The sequence below is a fragment of the Plectrocnemia conspersa genome, unplaced genomic scaffold (assembly GCF_051122295.1).
Source record: "Plectrocnemia conspersa isolate PC_06_02 unplaced genomic scaffold, ASM5112229v1 ptg000001l, whole genome shotgun sequence".
In the NCBI taxonomy this organism is placed as follows: domain Eukaryota; kingdom Metazoa; phylum Arthropoda; class Insecta; order Trichoptera; family Polycentropodidae; genus Plectrocnemia; species Plectrocnemia conspersa.
The window spans coordinates 32,089,241-32,112,074 of record NW_028277165.1 but is presented as its reverse complement, the minus strand read 5'-3'; the positions used below and the strand labels follow the sequence as shown (position 1 = coordinate 32,112,074).

At 36.6% G+C, this 22,834-nt stretch overlaps 3 protein-coding genes across 5 annotated transcripts in view; 2 read left to right on the top strand and 1 right to left on the bottom strand.

Annotated features, from left to right (window-relative positions):
- The first annotated feature begins 1,594 nt into the window (after window positions 1-1,594).
- Arr2 (arrestin 2) lies at window positions 1,595-3,762 on the top strand. The gene is made up of 4 exons (XM_088182822.1): window positions 1,595-2,030; window positions 2,102-2,585; window positions 2,644-2,838; window positions 3,370-3,762. Exons 1-4 carry the CDS (start codon window positions 1,635-1,637, stop codon window positions 3,516-3,518), a joined length of 1,224 nt encoding a protein of 407 aa, XP_088038948.1. The 5' UTR covers window positions 1,595-1,634; the 3' UTR covers window positions 3,519-3,762.
- Window positions 3,763-7,442: 3,680 nt separating this feature from the next.
- Cpr66D (Cuticular protein 66D) lies at window positions 7,443-16,801 on the top strand. Its single transcript, XM_088196573.1, has 6 exons — window positions 7,443-7,725; window positions 7,788-7,845; window positions 12,410-12,801; window positions 13,095-13,241; window positions 13,298-13,435; window positions 16,368-16,801. Exons 3-6 carry the CDS (start codon window positions 12,742-12,744, stop codon window positions 16,713-16,715), a joined length of 693 nt encoding a protein of 230 aa, XP_088052699.1. The 5' UTR covers window positions 7,443-7,725; window positions 7,788-7,845; window positions 12,410-12,741; the 3' UTR covers window positions 16,716-16,801.
- The window catches only part of LOC148239635 (uncharacterized), a 10,449-nt gene continuing 4,412 nt past the window's right edge, over window positions 16,798-22,834 (bottom strand). For all 3 annotated transcript variants that reach the window (XM_088196950.1, XM_088196797.1, XM_088196864.1), the window contains 4 exons: window positions 19,758-20,225; window positions 19,521-19,684; window positions 19,250-19,430; window positions 16,798-17,055 (listed from right to left, as the gene is read on the bottom strand). In XM_088196950.1, the coding sequence (XP_088053076.1) occupies window positions 16,902-17,055; window positions 19,250-19,430; window positions 19,521-19,684; window positions 19,758-19,924 (666 nt within the window). In that variant the 5' untranslated portion in view covers window positions 19,925-20,225 and the 3' untranslated portion in view covers window positions 16,798-16,901. The remainder of the gene's footprint in view (window positions 17,056-19,249; window positions 19,431-19,520; window positions 19,685-19,757; window positions 20,226-22,834) is intronic.

Below are 22,834 nucleotides of genomic sequence, written 5' to 3'. Positions count from 1 at the left end.
GCCTCAGCTATAGTACGCGAAGGTAGTGAATCACAACATAGCAAATCCACTTCTATTTTATACTCAAATTAATATCTAATAAATGCTAACAAATTAGTATTATTAGCGACGTCGGTACTCTCATACGATTGTATTGACTTTTGAGCACTCTTGAAATTAACTGCTCTTTTGTATTATATGACATATCTTCGATCCTATTCTTGACCGTATTATTCGATAATGAAACAATCTTTCGTTGCTCTAATCCCCAACATTGTATTCTTTATTACTTTTGTAACAGGAATAATTAGCTGCCCTGCTATAATATGGAGTTTTACAGTTTTTGCCATTGATATGGATACTTCATATTATCCTTTTACTGCTTTTTTATTGATACGACCAGCGTCAAAGTTATTTTGCGTCTTCAGTCGTATTTGAAAATAGAAGTGTCGTTGCCCAAGGATACGAAAAAATCAACCGTATTATTTAAAACAGAGAAAGCAAAACGTAAAAATAAATTATGCTTATTCCAAAGGGTGTACTACAGGGGTGGGTCCAAATTAGGACTATTTAAAAATTAAAATATACCTATTCGCAGACGGCGCATTAATTTATTGATGATAATGGGAAAGAAGTTGTAAATAATTTAAATAATAAATTAGGTATAATACAAATATGATTAAAAAATTATGTATTTAAACTAAATGTATCTTTATTAATTATCATATTTAGTAGTAATTGTAGATTAAAATATGAATTAAATAAAAAAAAATAGTGGGAAAATATGTATATTATCTTGGATAAGAAATATATTAAGTAGGTATAAACGCAAAAAAAATATTGCCACACTTTTTATGCACAACAATATTGTGTATGCTTAATAAATTCGATAAAAAGATGTTGCAAAAACCACAAAATAGGGCAATGAGAGTAGCGTTAAATAAAAAATAGATTTACTAGTGGAAGAAGTATGATTGATATATTGGAATGGTAAAATGTTCAAGAAATATTGCAGATAAATGTTTTAGTATTTATATATAAGTTAGAAAACGATATGTCACCAGAGTATTTAATCAGAAATAAAGATGTACATAAATTTAATATTGGAAATAAAGTCAATCTAAGAATAGTTAGGTATAAGAAAACGACTAAAAATATAGCGGGTTTCCTCAATGGAATAAAGAAACACTGTAATTATCACAGTTTACTAATAATGCCATGTGATTCCTGGCAAAATCAAATATATTGTTTGAAAATGGATCCAATCTTGCACCCGGGGCATATGCCTCTGCTCTGCCCTCCCCCTACGCTACTGCCATGATTATATAACAAAAATGATCTTCCGAAACTGAGATTTTGTTGTGATTTCTATACAGACATGAACTTTTTTCGAGCAATTTATCAAGCTACAATGTACGAAATGAACGCGTAATTTTCTATACATAATAAATCGATTTATCTTACGTTCGCGTCGAAACTATCGTACGTCGTTTTTGCTCCCGGCGATCTGGAACGCGGCGCGCGTCACGCTAATCCCGTTTGCTCGATCCCATTAGCGAAACCCTAAAACGTCTCCGACGCGCCTATAAGAGCCCGCTGCGATCCGACGGTCGTCACAGTCGAGTCTCGCTCGCGCCCCCTTCGCGTTAAGAACCATGATCGCCCTCCTCAGCCTCGCGATGGTCGTCGCCGTGAAGGTGTTCAAGAAGACCACCCCCAACGGCAAGGTGACCGTGTACCTGGGCAAGCGCGACTTCGTGGACCACGTGGACTACTGCGACCCCGTGGACGGCGTCATCGTGGTGGACGGGGACTATCTGAAGGGCCGCAAGATCTACAGTCAGCTCGTCACCACCTATCGCTATGGCCGCGAGGAGGACGAAGTCATGGGTCTCAAGTTCTCCCGCGAACTGGTGCTCTCTCACGAACAGGCCGTGCCCATGATCAACAGCAAGATGGAGCTCACCCCCGTGCAGGAGAAGCTGCTCAAGAAACTCGGTCCCAGCGCGTTCCCCTTCACCTTCGGCTTCCCCGACATGGCCCCCAGTTCGGTTAGTCGCGTTTGCAATTTATCTACGTTTACGTAAAAAATTCGTTCGACTCGATCTCGCTCGTCTCTCAGGTGACGCTGCAGCCGGGAGAGGACGACCAGGGCAAGCCGCTGGGCGTCGAGTACTGCGTGCGCACGTACGTCGCCGAGAACGACGAAGACAAGGGCCACAAGCGCAGCTCGGTGGTGCTGGCCATCAAGAAGCTGCAGCACGCTCCGGCGGTGAGGGGCAGGCGCCTGCCCAGCTCGCTCGTGTCCAAGGGCTTCACGTTCAGCAACGGCAAGATCAACCTGGAGGTGACGCTCGACCGCGAGACTTACTACCACGGCGAGAAGCTGGCCGCCAACGTAATCGTATCCAACAACTCGCGCAAGTCGGTGCGCAGCATCAAGTGCTACGTCATCCAGCACTGCGAGATTACCATGATCAACTCGCAGTTCAGCAGGCACGTGGCTTCGCTCGAGAGCCGCGAGGGCTGCCCGGTCACCCCGGGAGCCAGCCTCTCCAAGACGTTCTACATGGTGCCCCTAGCGCGCACCAACAAGGACAGCCGCGGTAAGTCCGAGCGAGTGACTCGAAGGTTCGTTCCGCGACTGACCGGTCCCTTCCGCAGGAATCGCCCTCGACGGACACCTCAAGGAGGACGACGTGAACCTGGCCAGCTCGACGCTCGTGGCAGAGGGAAAGTGCCCCGCCGACGCCATCGGTATAGTGGTATCGTACTCCGTGCGCGTCAAACTCAACTGCGGAACCCTCGGCGGAGAGCTCGTCACCGACGTGCCCTTCAAACTGTTGCACCCGGCCCCGGGTGAGTTTGCTTCTATAAATCTATCGCTTTATTCGTTTCAACGAAACTCTCCGAACTTCCACCCTATCTATATAAGCAGACATTTTGCGTTATAATCGTATGTATTTATATATTATTACAAATTCTCAAAAAAAAAATTATTTGAACGTTTAACGTTTTAAAATTATAATAATGACCTCACATAATATTTAAATACCATATTTTTAAAGCGGTTCATATTACATAGCCTATATTCTCTAATTAACTTGAAATATCAAACAAACAAGATATTTTATTGTCGAAGGTCTATTGACGAATAGTCGAATACTCAAGTTCGTCAACTCGTCTAAGTTAGGTCGAAAACGTGCACAAGTCTACACGTATCGCGTCAATTTAGCCTCTGTTAGATAACTCTAGATATGATTCGTTCGCTTCGGCGCATAAAAAGTTGATTTACCTTTACGTAAGCGCGTTCGATGGCGAACGTACGATTTGAGACCGAGAATTCGAATCGTTGGAACTTTCGATAAATAAACACGCGTCGCTTTTCAGGAACCGTCGAGAAGCAGCGAGTGAACGCGATGAAGAAGATGCAGTCCATCGAGCGCCACCGCTACGAGAACTCCCTCTACGCCAACGAGGAAGAGGATAACATCGTGTTCGAGGACTTCGCCCGCCTCCGCCTCACCGAGCCGGAGTAAGGACGGACTCCGAAGGACGGAATGACGAACGACGCAAAAAAATAGAAAAAATATAGAAAAAATATGGAAAAAAAATAAGAGAAACGACAACGAAGGAAACAAAGTCTTGACTAATTTTCGTATGCGTTGCGCGCATGTTTACTGTCCGCTTAATTCCCGAACGATGCGAATCGATATGTACATATTGTATCGTTATGAAAAATTATAAAAAAATATTATGCGTAAATATACTCGACGAACAACCTCACTGACCTTTTATTTCTTCGAATGTCGATCGAGCGAGGTCCCGGAAGGAACTGAAAGACTGCGGCTCGAGCGGCCGACGATTATATTAATCATCACAAGGGTAGGTCGGGACCTTTCCCACCCGAGGAAAACTCGACTGACCGCTTTCGGCCGACGCGATCCTTTCGAATGTGGGAACCGCGACGTCCTTTTGTCCGAAAAACTAGGATGACCGGTTTCGCATAAAGGGGTGTCCTTTGTCCGCTTCCGGCCGCCCGATAACCGTTGACCGAAAACCTGTTTCCGGCTACCTGTCGCGGGGTCGGGGTTCGAAAGGTCGAACGCGCCGTCTTATCGAAGGGGGACACTCGGGACAATAACAACGCGAGCGAGGGACGAATCGTTTATTGTAAAGACATCGTTACATAGGGTTATCGTATTGTTGAGGTTCTTCGTCGCCTTCGTCCTGGTGGCCGGCGTGGTTCAGGTCCCAGTAGTGTTCACCGTAGCCTCCCTTCTTGTCTCCCCAGCGAACCTGACAATAATAATCGAATATAATATATATAAAGGTAACGTCGTAAAATATATTTTTTATATACATTCAAAATAACAATAATATTTTGATACATAACTATCGTACCATTCAGGTGTATTAGTATTTATACCTAAATCTGAATTAAAACAGTTTCAAATTAATATGATAATAAAATATCAAAGGTTTTCATGACCTTAAAAAAATATAAATTTGTCGATTAATGTGCGAAATGACGTTAATACTGGTATGAGTGTTGACATTAAGGATTAAGGATATGAACATTTTTATGCATTATTTTTCTAAGCATTTAATGAGAAATAAACGTGAAATAACTACAACAAATTATATTTATGTTACGTTTGCAATAGAAGCTCTAAAATTAACCAGAAATTCTGTCTTCTGAGTGAAATTGTAAAATTTGCAAAAAAATGTGCGTTTAAATCAAAATACGTTAACCTTTATTTATAAAAAAATTATAAAAGCATTTCGACGCTACATAGAGGAATCATCAGAAAACAATACATTTTTACGATTAAGCCAACCACGTATATACTTAAGTAATTCGACGCACGCATAAAAGTCGTGTTAACAATCAAGCGACGTGTCTTTTAATTCAAAAGGAATTAAAAACAAAAAAATATCAAATACCACGTAAAGCCGCGCTCAAATTTAACAGTTGCGAAACGTTCATTTGCTGTTCAAAGTAACATATGTTAAAATTATTTTATCTGTGGGTCGCGTAAGATCAAAATTAAAATCATTAAATAGGTTTTATTTCTAGTTTAAAAAAATATTTACAAAAAAACTGAATATTTTGAAACTCAATATAAATATAAAAAATAAATAGTTTACTGAATGCATTGGTTTTGTTTCCACGAAAAATAGTGCGTTACGCGGTGGGTTCTAAAGAAAAAAATAAATATTTAAATTGAAATACATTTAAACTAATTAAAAAGTTAAACTTTCGTCCTGTTACCGAAAGACAAATGTATTAAAAAAAAATATTTATTCATTTAAATATTTTTATACAGTTATATTTTCATTGAAAATGATTGTGTTCAATTTGTCTTGTATCAAACATAATTCATGGGGTGTTCACTGTTCTGACGAATGCTTTGATCGGACAGTAAACACCCAATGTGCTATCTGCAACGAATCTACTTAAAAATGTAATTTATATTTATATATAAATAAATTAAAAAAAAGTATTTCTTAAACTAGATATAAAACAAAGTCAATTTTGAAATTATGCGACCTAAAGATTATAAAACACTAAATAAATAATTAACAGAAAATGGACGCTTTGCAACTGTTATATTTGAGCGCAGCTCCGCATGGATGGCGTCGTGGTAATAAACAAGTATCGAACAAAATCAATGCATTTCGTGAACTAATCCTCAAAATTTTTATCTTATTTATATTGAGTTTTAAAATATTCAGTTTCTTTGTAAATATTTATTTAAACTAGAATGAAACAAATTTTATGATTTCAATTTTGATAATAAAATTTGCTTTATGCTAATATCATGAAAAAATAAAAATTGTTACATGTATAATAAAAATGTGGATGAAGTGAAACGCACTCGAACGAGTATTTGTTTCCAAGACATAATTTTATTTGTAAAAATTTGAGTAAAAAGCTTCAAAAGAAACAAAAGGTACGCGTAAATTTTACGATTGTTTCATTGGATTTTTATTATTGTAACATTTATAAAAAAGTATGAAATATGAATATAAAATATAATATAATGACTTCCTGGTCAAAATTTTAAATGTATGGCTATGACACTGAGATGAAAATGCAGGTATCCCAACTGAGAAGGCATGTCAGTTAAAGTCGAACGTTATGGTCATACTAAATGTTTTTTTCGATAGTGAGGGCATAGTGCGATCAGAGTTCGTTCTAAGGGGAATCATTGTAAGCTTCGAATATTACGAGGGCGTACTGCAACGTTTGCGAAACGATGTACGGAGAAATAGACCAGAAAAATGGCTTCTCCTTCATCACGACAACGCGCCTTGTCACACCTCGCTTCTGATCCGGGAATTTTGCCCAAAAAAAAAGGTTCCTATCTGTGTTTACATCCACAGTACTCTCCTGATTTTGCACCATGCGACTTCTGGCTCTTTCAAAAAAAAAATAAAAACCGTGCTAAAACGAAAACGTTTTGCCACCCTTCCCGACATTGAGAGAGCCACGACGAAGCAACTAAAGTCACTCCAGAAAGAAGCGTTCCATAAATGTTTCCAATAATGGAATCAACGTTGAGATAAGTGAATCGCTAGCCAAGGAGAGTACTTTGAAGGAGATTAATTCAAATTTGATGTAAGCTTATTACTTTGTTCAGAATAAAATTATTCATCGTATTTTTTGATCACACCTCCTATGTTTAGTGTAAAAATTAGCTTTATTAGCTAAATAAATTATTAAAAATAAAATAAATAAACCGAGACCCCCTTGAATTTAGACACATTAACTAAATCAAAATATTAATACATTACGGCCTGTTCACGAATTTTCGCGTGATAGCGAAATTTTGCGGTCAATTCTTTCACGTTGCAGGTAATGAAACGTCTTGTAAAAATATCATGTGAGCGTAAAGAATATTTAAACTTTTATCGAGAGATGGTAATTAATATATATTTATAATTATTTTGATAAAAGTCATACTTTGCCAAAACATTTTTAATTCCGCGAAAATAGCGGACCATAATGTGTTAAAAAAATACAACTCCCGACTGGCTAATTTTTTGTTGAAATGACATCCCTGTAGAAGAGGCAGATAAACGGACAACTTTAAAAATATCGAGGTTATTGTGAATTGTGACTTTTTAGCTACCTTTCCTTGGTCGCGACGATTCTTAAAGTCCTTGCGCTCGTAACGCTGCTCCCACTCGTCTGGATTTTCGCAGACGTGGCCAAACTCAAGCTTGTGCGGAGCTAACTGCACCGAGAAAAAATCCCTACGAAATTAATCTGCTGCTCTATCGCCGATACAGTCGATCGGAAGGCAACTCACTGGAAAAAGTCCGCATGAGCTCGGATCGCGCCGACTCCCCGGACCGGTTCCCTCTCCGGTTCGGGTCGCTCCTTGTCTATCCTGTAGCCTTCCGCGACCATAGCCGCGAAGGAGACGAGCACCAAAGCCCTCACGACGAATTCTCCGAATCGGACGTTTGATTTCATGGCGACGATCGACGGTCGATTGGTTCCGCAAAACAGCTACTGTAGCCTTTATACGCTCGATCGATTGCTTTTCTTTTCGATTTTGCCGCAGAAAAGAAATCCGAATCGAATCGAATCGGTGAAATTGCTCGACCGCAAGACCTTCGCAAAATAGACGAAAAAAGTGTCCGCTCTCTAAAGCTGCGTATATAATTGAAGGGTCGGAAGCGAGCGTCTCTATAGTGTCGCAGTCCCCTAGCGAGATGGTCCATTTCAGAACGGTGAGCTGCGGGACACCTTCCCCTTTCGAATCGTAATTGACTATAAAAAATGCGGGTTACAGGTGGCGCTACTCCTGGCGATGGCGTTGATCTCCCTGTTCTCGATGGGGTCGAGTTACCGTGAGTAGGGCTGTCCCTATTTATTTATATTATTTTGTTGAATACCTATATGATATTACTATGAGCAATTTTGCAATGTGTATGACCTAGCTCGACCATTTCATATACATTTTGATATTAATTATTTTGTACTCTATTATGAACCTATAGGCAGAATGTTTTGTTTTAGTCAGGAATAGTCCTACAATTGTACGATATATTGTTGCTAAATATTGATCATGCTGAAGAATATCATACGTATACTTGCTGATAATTTACATTCCCAAAAATGATATTTAACAGTAACTATTATGTTTAACAAAAGATGTCTTCCACAAGCAATAAAAAAAATTATACAAAGGAGCATTTGTAATAGCATATGTGAAGGAACAATTACTATATAGTAAATTTCAATATTATGTAAAATATTGTGAGATTAAAAACCATATTTTCATGTGTAAGATTGCTTCGAGTCATATGAACATTAAATGTATAAATTTGGAAGTAATTATAATGTACATACAAAAATATATTTTGTGTTTTATATATCAAGGTAATAATATAAACAGTAAATTCAATTTCATAAAAATTGAATTGTATTAATTACACTCATGAATAATTTTGGGTATTTTTTCCAGGTAGTAGTCACAATATTTGAAACGGGTACAGATTATACCCTGACTAAGTAATAAATAAATAATAATTAATAAATAAATTGTACCGCAGTCGTTTTATAAAAAAAAATATTTGCCCACAAAGTTGAAGGAAAAAAGTTGTACTATTATTATGAGATTCTTATTAGCAAATGCAAATTAAAATAAAAAGTAGCTTATGACCCAAAAAAAGGGTCGGGCACCCTTTTTTTGGTAAAGGGTTGTTTTTATATCACCTCAAGTTACAACAAGGAGCACAAAAAACAAGTAGCTGTCGAGTAATTAATTTATTCACGCCCATTAAGTAATTTTTAATATATAATTTAATATTATAATGACTAATAATATGCTCTATATATACATATATATATACAATTAATGTCGTTTGGATCGTCCTCAATTTTAATTTATTCTGCCTCACCTGCCCCCCCCCTAAATGAATATCCTATACGGACCTTATGTTATTGCAAACATTGTGATGAGAATCATACCATTTAAATAGTAAAAAAATGTTAATAAATTTATTTATATATATTTTTTCATATATAATTTAGCAATAAATAATATTTTTGTAATAGTATTTGTTCAATTATTTTCCAATAAAATTGTTCAATATATCAACCAGCAGATACAAATATTTTTTTTATGAAATTTCTTTTATGTATTATACATAATTTAAGTTTTAAGCCCCCATAATTCATCCATAAATTTTAAAATAATTAATTTGTCCTGTAGAGGGATAATACCTTAAGCATTCTCTCAATAATCTTTTATATTTATATATACTGATATTTAGAAAAATAATATTGTATATTTGCTTGCACTTTAATTTGACAAGTATATGCTCGAGAAAATGGTAGTTTGTTTAAGTAAACTTTCATTGTGCAGTTAATCGAACCTTAAAGTGTTATTTTAATAAAAGAGCAATACATATTAGACTGAAATATATGCTTTCAAGCTTGTACTTAATAAATTGTAATTGATGAAAAACTTATAAAAAAGCAAAAAACTTATAAAAAGTCAACAAAAATGTCACATAAATAATTTTTAAATTATGGCTAAATGTTCCCGACCCTTGCGCTTGAGAGGATCGATTTTCGCGAAAATGCACTGAATCGAAATGACGTTTTCATTTCAGCGGAAACCCTATAAAATTGAGTCGACGTTCAGCAACTAGAGAGTATTCGAACGATTTGCTCCATATTATAGTTTATAGTTTTTTTTTGTGCGAGCGTTCGAACGCCTGAGGCCTCAGTCGACTCGCACGTAACAGTTTGCACCTACTTGTATGCCTCTAAAAATGGCCACATTTCGAAAAGCGCGTAGGAAATGTAAAAGTGACCCGTTTTGCGTTTCTTGCGATATTTGTGAACTTGTAAGTATTCACCGGTGACTTTGAATGCTTATGACGCTACTTTACATAACGGGCCATACCCTCCTAGTCGAATACGTAATACCTTTTCGGTAGTGCGGAGATGTCGTCGACCTCCGTTTTATTATTTGAAACGCCAAATAATAAAGTCCGAGACTGACGTTTCATTTCGCTCACTTAAAAACAGATCGCGTTCGTAATATATTCAACTTTTTGTCGATTCGCTTTTTGCGACCGCGCGTAACGAACGGCGATCTACGTTCGATCTTTCTTTGCACATTTACTGACTGATCTTAATTTTCGACAAAATTCATAGTCATCTTCGCATTAAAGATACCCTCATATTTAATATTACAACCACTGATCTTTTGTCAATTTTGAATATTGAACATTCTTTTTTCGAGTAGGATAAAAAGCAAAACGCTTTCAAACTTTACCCCTAAAAGCCTAAACACTGTTGTGAAGGAAATGATCTTAATATCTATATCAATTAAATTGATGATGGTGGAGCGCTTTTGCCACAATACTGTTGGTAAACTCAATTACCAATTTTATAACATTTACAATTTCTTCTAAAAATGTATGTGCACTTTGGCGAATCATACAAAGGGACGTTTTTAAATTGAGACGATTTTTTTACACCTGTCATTTTTTGCCCTATCGGTTGTTTAATGCAAGGTAATTTTTTCCATTCATTCGGACATAAAATAAACAAACAACCATACTTTTTTACGATGAGCGTCTGGTTACACTTATCCTCACTAGAGTTCACTACTACACAAAAATGTGATTGATATTTACGTAGTTTTAATGTAGAATCGATTCGAAAATCTAATATCAACCTGACAGATTTTCAGTTGCCAGACACTGAATTATAAATTAAGCCTGTAAAATAGGATACATATCAATAATAAAAAATAAAAATTTTGAATTTGGCAAAAAAAGCCGCACGCGGCTCGCGAGCCACCTATGCAATAAAATAAAGTGTCTACAAACATGAATTTTGTATTTTTCTATATTATTAATTATATTATACATATATATTAAAAACAGCAATGGTCCTAATTTGTACTCCTGTGGTACACCATGAGATATTATTTTCTCTTTGGAATAAGCATAATTTATTTTTACTTATTACTTTATCTTTTTTAAATAATCATTAAACCATTTTAAAGATATTTTACTAATATCGATATTCTCAAATTTATTTCGTTAAATGATATGCATTTTTCTAGCCAAATTTAAGGGGGTCCCTGTTTATAATCCACGTCTAAAGCACTAAAATTGTAAGTGCTCGGCTATCTAGCGTTCATATAAAGACTTTTTATAACAATATTACAATTTACAATAAATGAAAATCGAATGTAAAACGTCTAAACCGAATTTTTACCAATAGGAAAAAATATAACCATTATCTTTTCTGAAGTCAAAAATCCACGTCAAAAGCAATAAAATCGTGCCGTCGCTGTTGCAGTGAGAACCGACTTTATGACTTTTAAAAATAATTTTACAAATTTAATGTAGCACATCTACATCAAATTTTGACCAATAGGAGAGCGCAAAAAACAATTATCTTTTCTCAGAAGTCAAAAATCCACGTCAAAAGCGATAAAATCGTGCACGATGTTATTGCTTTTAACGTGAATTTTTGACTTCTAAGAAGTGATAATTGATTTTGCGCCTTCCAATTGAGCAAAATTCGGTTAGAATATACTTTGATCAATACTCTCATATCAGAAGTTCATAGTAATATCGGTAAGGATCCCAATAATATTTTTAAAACATTGTAAGATCGAAGTGCAGACTAACCATGGAGCAATATGCGAGATGCGACGTCTGTATTTGTTCCGCTTATTTTCCGCTGAGAATTAAGTGTGCTTAGTTTTTCTTTTGGACTTGACCTAATGAAAGTTCTAAATCTATAATTAGTTTTGGGTTTGAATGTTGCGCAGCTGTCAAATTGAGTTTTATAGACATTTTGAAACAGCATGTAATTTTCCTAGTCCCATGAATTAAATTATTTTTCGCTAGTAGAAATATATATATCTACAGATGAAAATGTATTTTGACTTCACCTAAAAATGCATATTTACACATCGCATGTAAATAAATAATGCTAGGTATGAAAATGTATATATTACTAATTACTAGCACCTGCCAAATAAATTATATTTTTACTGGTAAATATATCTACCAGTGTAAATAAAAAAAAATTGGGTTAGTTTCGAGACTGTTCTTTTAAGATTTTCATTGAGGGGTATTCCGAAAATTTCTGGTTTAGAATTAAGAACATTATTTCAGATTTTTTCATAGTATTAGGGGGGTCAGTGGTCGTTTATTTTTAATATTTTGATTTCAAGTATTTCATTGAATGTATTTTTCTGACCAAATAACGTCCCTGATTAGCATTGCCGTTTTAGTGTCAACGCTGTATTTTTACTTAGAGTTGCGATATGTCGGCTAAAAAGATCGACGGACTGTGAAAAGAACCCTTTCGTAACTCTGAGCGCATTATCATAAATTACAATTTTTAGTTATTTAGTTTCGAAACGCTTTTCAGCAGCGGGACGAAACTTCAGGCCCGGACCGGTGCACACTTTCGTGAAGACGGACAGGCGAGCGAACTTCAAGTGGGGAGTTCGCCACCGCGCCGGATAGAACGCGACGTCGGAAGTTGCGCAACGACGGTGACGAAAACGATAGAAACGATAGAAAGTTAGGTTCCCACGGACGAGGACTTCTGCTCCTGGCGACTCCTTCGGGAGCGGTGCGACGTCGCGACCGCGACGGCTCCGTCGACCGACGCCGAAGAAAGTAAAACCGACGAAGCCTAGGAGGGGACGAGCATATATAACCGCTCGCATGCGAGATAACATACAAATCTGATTCGAGATGAGGGTCGCCACCGTTCTCCTGCTCTTCGCCGCCGCGGTCGGAGCCATTCCGCAGCAGGTGAGTTTCCCGTCTGCGCGAGTCTTCCGAGCCTTCCGAAATTATTAACGCGCACACGGCCGATACTCGCGAACAAAATGTAATTAAAGCGTCAGAATCGGGAGGTTAGATATTTTTGCGGGTTCATATAGATTTATTCGCACGTAGAAGTTATTTGTCGTATTCCTTATTGCAATAATTGTAAAAATAATTCAAGGTTAAATTAATATCTATGCTGATTCTGAAAAAAAATAAAAGGCTCGGAGCTCTTTGCTTCGAATTTCACTATCTACTTTCGATTCTAACCCTTGCAGCAGCAGCCCATAGCACTACCGCCGCACCTCCTCAGGCAGTATCTAGCGCAGAATCAACAGAACCAACAGAGCCAACATAGGCCCGAAGCCACCCCCATCTATGAGAGGCAGCCGGAGCCGCAGCAGAATTTCGTCCGCGTCCAACCGGTGAGTCTCTCGAATCCAATCGCACCTATCTCGTATTTAATCTGCAACTCAATCAGAAGGAGCAGCTGCAGCCTCAGCCGCAGTACGTCCAGCAATACGTCCAGCAGCAGCAGCAGCCGCAGTACGCGCCCAAAGCTCAAGCGACGAGACCGGCTTCGCTGAGACCCGAAGAGCAGCTTCCCGAAGACTACGACGTGAGTCTCTCTGTCTCTCTTTCGCTCTCTTACGCAATCGACCTTTCTTCTCTTGCGTAACCGCCCGCAAGTTCGTTGTCGTTTCGCGTAAAAGTGAAATTGGATCGACTCGACGGCGCGTTTCACTCTTGGCAATGATCTTGTGCGCTCTCTTTTTCTCTAACCGAAACTGCCATTATTTCCGGTAAACGTCGATAGAAACACTAAGATGGTCGTAAATCAATTCGCTATCTTCGATTATGATTAGTAGACGTAATAAAAATTTTGACAACTCTACAGTAAAATCTAGAGAAAATAATTTAAAATATGTAAGTGGGGAACGATGCACCGAGAGACCAAGAACGAGCTTCTGCGGTCAATTATATTTAGTGTTTTTTTTTTTTTAAATTAAAAATACAAAATCAACTATAGCAAATTATTCTTTATAATTTAATATATTAAATTAAATTCTATTAAATTAAAAAAAAATATATGTAATGATTCGTGTCGCAGGAAATATGATAAGTATGCTAATTTTACAATGACGTTACAGTCACTTGCTTCAGAACTCGTACTACTTCCCACATTTTACTTGATATACATATTTATTTTTTTATAGATAGAATCAGTAATTATTCTAAATTTAACCAAGTAAATAAAATGTATGAATAATAAATTTATTATTAGTATTTTCAACTATTGAAATATCGATTAATAAATTGTTAACGCTATAATAATCAAACATATTCCGTAAAGCTATGAATCGTAAATACCGGTACATTCATAATTCTATGCTATAAAAACTCTTTGAATTTTTTTTTGTTTCATTCTTCAACGAGAGTTGAAGCATGAGAAGAATTTAAATTTATAATATATGATGTATTCATAAGTGTGTAAGATGTAGGTATAGGATTTTTTTTAGTTTATAAGTAAATTTACTGTCAGTAATTTCTATTTTGGCGTTTATTTTAATGCTAAAATTATTTTTGTAAATATTTATCTAAATATTAAGTATCCCTTCTATTGATATTAGAGGAGCGCAATAATAATGAACTTCATAGAGTACATTTCATAAAATATTATATAATATTAGGGGCATAATTTAAACGGTGAACGGACACAGGAGTATTACTCACGTGGATTATTGTTCAAACAACTTCTAATAACGAAAATTACTCACATGAATATTGGTCACAAATTGATTGCTCATAAGGCGATTGCTTCTACGGAACATCACTCACACGGTTTACGAAGTTTTTTTAAGGAAAGGTATAATTTCAATATGAACAGGACACAACGTGAAAAAATTCACTTGTTTGAAATAATATGTAAATAAATATTCATACACTATTTTTTTTAAATTTAATCTGGCTCGACGGGAAAAATAATGTTGCCATTAGGTATTTTTTATTTAAAAAACGAAAACAAATATCGATAATTCTAATTTATGTTCTTTTTGGGCCGTAAATATTTTTTTACTAAAGTATTAGATAGTATTTTGATTTACAATTAATTTTATATGTTGTTAATATTTATTGTTTTTTAAAAAAAATACTCCGAAAATACTTTGTATCAGTTTGTTTTTATTTATGAATACTTTTGTATTTCAATTGAATGCGTATTATTTTCATTTTTCGTGTACATACTTATTTAAAAACCTAAATATGTATGTATATTGGGGAAATAATCTCTTTGTGTCTTGTTAATTTTGCGATCCATTTGTGACGAGCTGCCACGTGAGCAATGATAATATTTCGTTTTCATTAAGGCTCATAATATTTCATTAAATGACATGCATTTTTCTGGCCAGATTTGAGGGGAGACAACTGTCCCCTCCCTTACCACCAAATAACGTCTCTGTATGTATATATGTCTGATGGTCCACCAAATAACGTCTCTGTATGTATATAAGTCTTTTAAGTAATCTGGTGTGATCGGATCTACAGACAAGTAGTTCAGTTGTCATTCTGTTTTGGTGGATTTTTAGTTTGTCTCTGTAAGTCGTATATTTGTTCGTTATTTCGTCTTTTATGGATTATATTTTAAGGTCATTTTCTACATCGTCATTAGGAACATACAAGGGAGTGTCACTTATCATTCGCAGAATCTTTTTTAATTTCGACCAAATATCAAAAATGTTTTTTTTAACATGAACGGAACTTGGTAAATAAGGAATTTAACCATTGCAGTAAAGCAGGTTTTAATAATTCATAACGTATTTTTTTACGTAGATCCCAACGAATCCAAATAAAAACGTTTCGAAATGTTAGCCAGGACTTACGTTAGTCGTTATTTTTTTCCGACTTACATTGTCGAAGAGAACTTCCTTCTTATTCTCAGTAAAAAAATTATGTATAAAGTGACAAATTCTTGACAACTCTCGGATAGTCCATGTAGCGTCCAAATACCATTCTATTCGTTTTGCTTTAAATTGAATTGTTCTGTGAACTATGTAGATGAGAGTTTCCGCGAGTATTCCTCAGCGGTTTTAAAACATGCAGTCTATTTAATTTATTTAATATAAACTATTTGTTATTTTTAACCATCGATTATCGAATAGTAAACTATTAATTATTTAAATATATTCGTAGTGCTATTTAGAATTTTTCCAATTACAAAGTGTTATTTATTTATTATTTTGTAAAATAAAAAAGGATACAATTGGGCTGTAAATAATATGAACAAATACTTACACGAATAACTCGTTGAAAATCTGGATGGCTCGTGCGATAGAAGCGTTTTAGAGCGCTGACGTTCTGGTCGCGACGGGTAAGAATAAGGGACGCGATCGCAACTCTCTAGGACACTAATAAAAGTCGCCGAGCATCGACACCTCGCATCCTTAATTGACTAATTGCCAATAGTCTTAAATTATACGCAAAAGCGGTTACGGTTTGAGACGGGGATTGTACAAAATGAGGCAGAATTAATTTCTCTCGTTGCACCATTTCAGCCCAACCCCTCGTATCAGTTCGGCTTCGACGTGAACGATGATCAGTACACTAACTACCAGAACAGACAGGAGGAACGAGTGGGTGGCGTCATCAAGGGCAGCTACTCCGTGGTGGACAGCGATGGATTCATCAGGACGGTGACTTACACGGCCGACCCCAAAGAGGGCTTCAAGGCCGAGGTGGTACGCCAACCCACGGACATCAAAGTCAAAGTGCCGGTTCCGACCACGGCCTCTCCGCTGGAGCGCCCCGATGGCCTCCGACACCGACAGGCGGCGCAGTACCTCCAAGCTTCGGCTCCCGCCCCGCAGCCTCAGCAGTACTACCGCTACCAGCAGCAGCAGTAGCTCGTTTCTATTAGATATTTATTACCCGTCGTTTGTTATGATTATTATTATGTATAAGTTGGTCGAATAAAAGTGCGATAAAATCACTTACACGAGTTTTATTGTCAATAAATAAAAGTAATAAATATTAAATAAATTAGGACGTAGAGTAATATGATACAGCGGAGGGGAGGGTATGGCGGCTCTCTACCGCGAGAGCTTAGGCTTGCAGACGCAGCCCGATTCGACCAGCACGTAGTCCTGGCCCGTGAGGGTGACGGGTCCGAGGGGAATCACCAGGAACAGGTAGGGTACGTACGTCTGCGCGCACTGTCCTCGTACCACCTCGCACTCGGACGATCTGCAATTTTGAAAACATTTTTAATAGTTATTATAATGTTCCTTAAAATTTAATTTTTATCTACAATTACTCCTAAATATTTTATATTATTATCTAACGTATCTTTATAATTAATAAATATATTTTATTCTCGTTTAGTTTAAGTACACTATTTTTAGCCATATTTATATTATACTTAATTCATTATTTAAAACATTACCTATGAAATAAGTCGAATTAAAATAACGGTTGCTTTTAATCGCCGTCTTAACGTTTCATAATAATTGAAAAAATCTCAATTTGAAAATCTACAAGTGAATCACGCGCTTGCAAAAAAACGGATCATAAAGTTTTAACTAAATTTATATTAACTATTAACTATATACACAATTAAACTATTTATGCTATAAATTGACGATTAAAAGGCATTTTTTTTAAATTTCAGGGTCCTTCGAATTTGGCAAATTGTAACATAGTAAAAAAAATTTTCAACGCTGTCCAGAAATCACAATCAGTAAGCAACATTTAACTCGCAGTTTTACCGATATTCGTTATATTCGTTTATTTAAAGATCTTGCATGTCGACGAAAAGTTACCTAAATAATTCGAGTTTAATTAACGATACATTTATATTTAAGTAATCAAAAAATGACATACATTTTTACATCCTCTACGTTTCAATCCTTTAAATGGAGCCAGTAAAGCCGCACGTAAAAATTACCATAAGCATTTTGAGACTTGAACATTATCCACCGTAAGCAAAACTCCTATAACCGTTAGCTGCCACTGAGTACTATTTAGTGTACAGTGACTAGTATTTGACGTACGAGTTCTTTGGCATACATATATTTACCTGGTCTTTTCCATATCACTAGAAGAACATATTTAGATTATAAATATTTATTTAATATATTTGGAACTTATTTTTAATTATGCGATTTAATTAAAAATAAGAAGTGTTATTTCTTATTATTGCCATTTGAGGGTGTGAAATATAACGGTTTTTTATGAACTGTGGATCATTTCAAAATTTACGGATGACGATTTTAACAAATTTTATAAAAATTAACAGCAATATATATAATGACAACGATTTTCAAATCATAAAAAAATAAAATAAGCATTAATCACTTAAACGGAAGTGGCTCACCAGTGAGCCACTTCAATTAATTATTTTTTTATTCGTAGATTATTGTACTAGCATAATTTATCAGTGAATTGAGTATTTAATATTTATTTTAAGAAAGAGGTGAAGCGTGAAGATAAATAACAGGTGACCCACTAATTAGTCGCTGGTGTTTAAAGGGTTAATCATTAAAAATTGCCACGCCTACTTCACTCTTTGGCTGCTATTTTAAAAAAATTATATATTTATGTTCGACGAATAAAAAAAATATTTATTAAAGAAAAAATTGAGTCTGAGTCGATCGAGTTTTTATGCTCAGACTCCGCAACTCTGGTTTTCGAAGACACGATAACTACCGTAGTTTTAATCGATTGGTCATTAAATATTATTTTAATAGTGTTTTCAACCTTAAATTATAAAAAAATATATTACACAGCTCAAAGGTTCATGACACCTTTAGGTGCCCAATGCATACTGGCGAATTTCTTGATGACTTCTATAGGTGTCGTCCGCGGTCAAGGGGTTAAACTTTCATAAAGAAATAACCTCGTAAATATTTCAGCTAAGAATTCGCAACCCAATAACAAAATTGACATATTTTAAAAAAATACCAAATTATTATTTAAAAAAAAAAACACTGAAAGTATCAGTGTCATCAGCCTTTATTATAACATTTTATATTTTCAATCCTATAAAATATCAGTTTTCATGCATTCTGTATCTTTTTAGGTAAATTTCAACAGAAATCTAAACCTATACTTGACTCGATATATCGGTTTTTATGGATTATTTTCCATTAAACATTTCTGAAAGATTGACTTTAAAATGGAAGTGTCGTTAAATGTATTTTGTAATAAAATAAAAATATTCTGACTTAGAACGCCGGATATTTTAGATTTATTTTGTGTAAATAATAGTATTATAAAAATAGCAAATAAGCGAATATATACAATCAATACCACGTAAGTTGACAGAAATGTCTGCAAATATTGATTTCCGTATGGAGAATTCGGGTTAAAGCGGTATAAAATACTTACCTCGATTTTATTCGTAGACGAACGCTGAAAAGTTGTATGAAAATAAACTTACTCGCAGACTTCGAAGACGACCTGCTGCAGCAGGTCGGGGAACTTCTGCACGATGGTGACCGGCTGACCGGAAGTGAGCGAGACCCCGTACATGGGCGCGGTGGTGTTGTACCTCGTCCGGCACAGCCTGGCCGGTGCCGATGCGCTCTTGCACTGGAGCTGATCGTCGTCTATCGCCCTTCCTGAAATCGACCGGAAATCGTCGTCAGGCTATCCGCCTTTCTACTCCTATCCGCGCGCATACCGACACCGCATTCCGAGCGGTGACTCACCGACTCTCGACGGGCGCTCGCTCTCGTGCTCGTGCTCGTTCTTCAGGCGGTAGGCTTCCATCAGGTTGTTCCTCGTGATCAGCGGGTCTATCGTCTTCCAGCCGGAGCGGCCCTTCCGGAAGGAGCTGCCTCTCGACGCGGCTATAGCTCTCTCGACGGCGGCCCTTGAGTTCGGACGGTCGACAGTGAGTGGACGTTAACGGGGGTTTGGTTTAGACGAGAGAGAGGGGTTCTTACGTCGGATAGGGCTCTCCGTTGGGCCCCACGCAGTCGGGCGAGTCGGTGAGGGCATCGCCCCAGACGTGGCGCAGTCCGGCGCCTCCGCCCTTGCAGCGCTCGACGGTCTGGGCCAGCGGAAGGGCGACCATCCAGAGGGAACACAGGAGCATCATCGTAGCGGGCATCGTAGCCGACTGCAGTACCGTTAGGAGGCTCGGCGCGTCGACCGATGGTTTCGCGGCGTCGGCCGTCGAGCGACTGCCGTTATTCGAAAACGGCGCGATATTAGGCTCGGCTAACTGTACTCGAGGCGGACGGCGGACGGCGGAAGGCGGACTGCAGACGGTGCTGAGGAATCGAGGCCGAGCGGGATGACGACGCGTCGTCCTGGGCGATCCTTAACCGCAATCGAGCGATTTGAAACAAGATGGCGGATCGAGCCAACGAAACTTATCAAACGAGATGTTTTTTTTCCTGAAACGTTTGCTAAAAAAAGATAGAAAAGCTGACTGGACTTTCAGATGAGTGTCGATTTCTGGGAAAGGTCAGTAAGGTACGCAACATGTTAAATTTAATATAATATGTTCTAACAGCTCTCGGAAAACGAACAGTCATCTCCTCGTAGCAATAGAGTATTATTTTTAGTATTTCTATTCAGTGCCGTATCTAGAGTAGATTGCACCCGGGGGCGAAAATGCTATTTCTCCCCCCCCCCTCCGCCATTATATTTTTCACAATTTTCCGGTAGGTTCATTATGTGAAAAATTCTTAAATGTTTAAATAATATTTAAAAAATGACTTCTTATCTATTATTTATATATCATTTATTTAGAACACTGTACGCCACAGCTTCCACTTTTTATCAAAAAAAACACGCACACTGAACTAATACGATCATATTATAGGTGTTGACAAACAGCTACTGTGGTATTATATATTATTTATTTATTTCGAAATGGGCCGAAATATTAAATTCCACTGCGACGGCACTTTCCAGAATTTTCTACTTCTAAAAGGAATAATTTTTTTGCGCTCTCCTATTGGTAAAAATTTGGCTTAGATATGCTACATTCAATTTGCAATATTATTAAAAAATCTATCCTTATCTATCTTAGCTACCTTTACAGATATTGCTACATTCTTACGAATTTTGAGCAATAAGAGAGCGCAAAAATAATTATCACTTCTCAGAAGTCAAAAATTCACGTTAAAAGCAATAAAATCGCGTCGGCGCCTTTTTATTGCAAACAGTTAATTATTTTTAAATTGAATTAATTAAAACGATTAAAGTGTTACGAAACATTGTGAATGCTCCGTGGAATATTCGAGATAGTCATACATCGTAAGCTATACCATATTTGCGTATAAATATAGTCAGTTCGAGAGCTATCCATTTCATCATGATTCATAATTAAGAAAGAGATGGCAAGTTTGGGTTTACGCCCCTACTATTAGTTCTAAAGCACACGATACGGATATATGTACGTTTGATATACTTATCATTACTCCGGTTGATTGATAAATATAAAAAATATAGTAATGATTTTAATTTCTATGAATTTGTGCGGCCCCCATAGTTTTTTCACATTTCGCGAAATGAAAAACTATTATTACTAAGAGAGTTACTGATTTTTACCAAATCTGATAGATTTATTTATTTAAATTAAATTAGGACCATCGCGACAATAAAGATAATACATAGTATTTTTACAATACACAAAAAAATAATACATAATAAGAAAGAAAGAAATCATAAAATATGAAAATTAAAGTAAAGTAGCTGAAATTAAAAATATAAATGTGCAATGCGACTGACATAGATGAGTCAGAAGAGGACGTGGTCATGACTCTTGAAGACTTCCGCAATTCAAAGCTGGAATTCCTCCAAAATAGTCAACAGCAGCTTTCAGTACTTTGAATAAAACTTTAACAATAACTCAGCGAATCGTATCTCAATGATCCTAAATGAAAGGCGCTGGAATACAAGAATGGACAACAATCAAAAATCCTCATATAAAGGTACTTCAATAATTTTAACAGGCAAACTCACACAGTAGGTAATCGGATACTATGACACTGAAAGAACGGTACATACAAAACTGCTTTAGTTGAGAGCATTCGTCATAGATGCAACTGTCATTAACAAAGTGCAACATTTGGGATCTTCGCAATTGACAAGCGCTATAATATTATACAACATAGTGCAATATTTCCGCGTACACTTGCTCAACATATTTAACGGCCACCAAAATTCATATTGAAAATTAAACAGAGTGTAAAAGATATGTACACGCCCTCGAGTCTTAATTGATGAGGTAGTTCATCTCATCAAAGGGGGCGAAAAAAATATTATTATAGAGCAGACATGGATGCCAACGATCACATATTCTAACACTTAAAATGTTATACAATACAACGAGCTTTTCAACTTAGACTCCACCGAGAGCAGGCCGGTCCAAATTCAGACCGGCGAATATTGCAGAAGCTACCGCTTCTCTCTTCGGATCCCCCGGTCCAGCTCAACGTCCGGAATACAGTTTAGCACGCTTCGGAGACGTCCCATTTTTTGGTCAATATTTTATGAAGTTCTATGTAATAATTTATAATTTAAGTTCGCGTTTCTACCTTCTCAGCTCGTTTTGTTTGTGAATACCTGCAGATGATAGACGTTGGATTATTCGGTTGTATCAAAAGACGCCTAATCTTTGTTTTTAAAATATTCCGGACAAACGGCTCTCCGGCGTCCTAATTGACAGATAATGGTAATCCGGCATGTTTGATGCAATCGTTAATTTCTTCCGTACATTCATGACTGTTAGTTTTTCATCACTCGTCAATTTATTTAAAATGTACCGTAATGATTGCTTCGCGTAATAGGTATTAAAGGTTGCAATTATTCCTTGATCTAACGGTCGTGCGATATTAACGAATTAGACAAAATTTACGTTTGCACGCCGACGACAAAATTGCATGCATTGTCTGTAAAAGACAAAACCTTCAATTTAAGATCGCTTAAATAGCACTTTTGGTATAAAACAATTATGGAACCGTGTGATAAATTTACACCTTTCATTGATGGTTTTAGATATGTATAT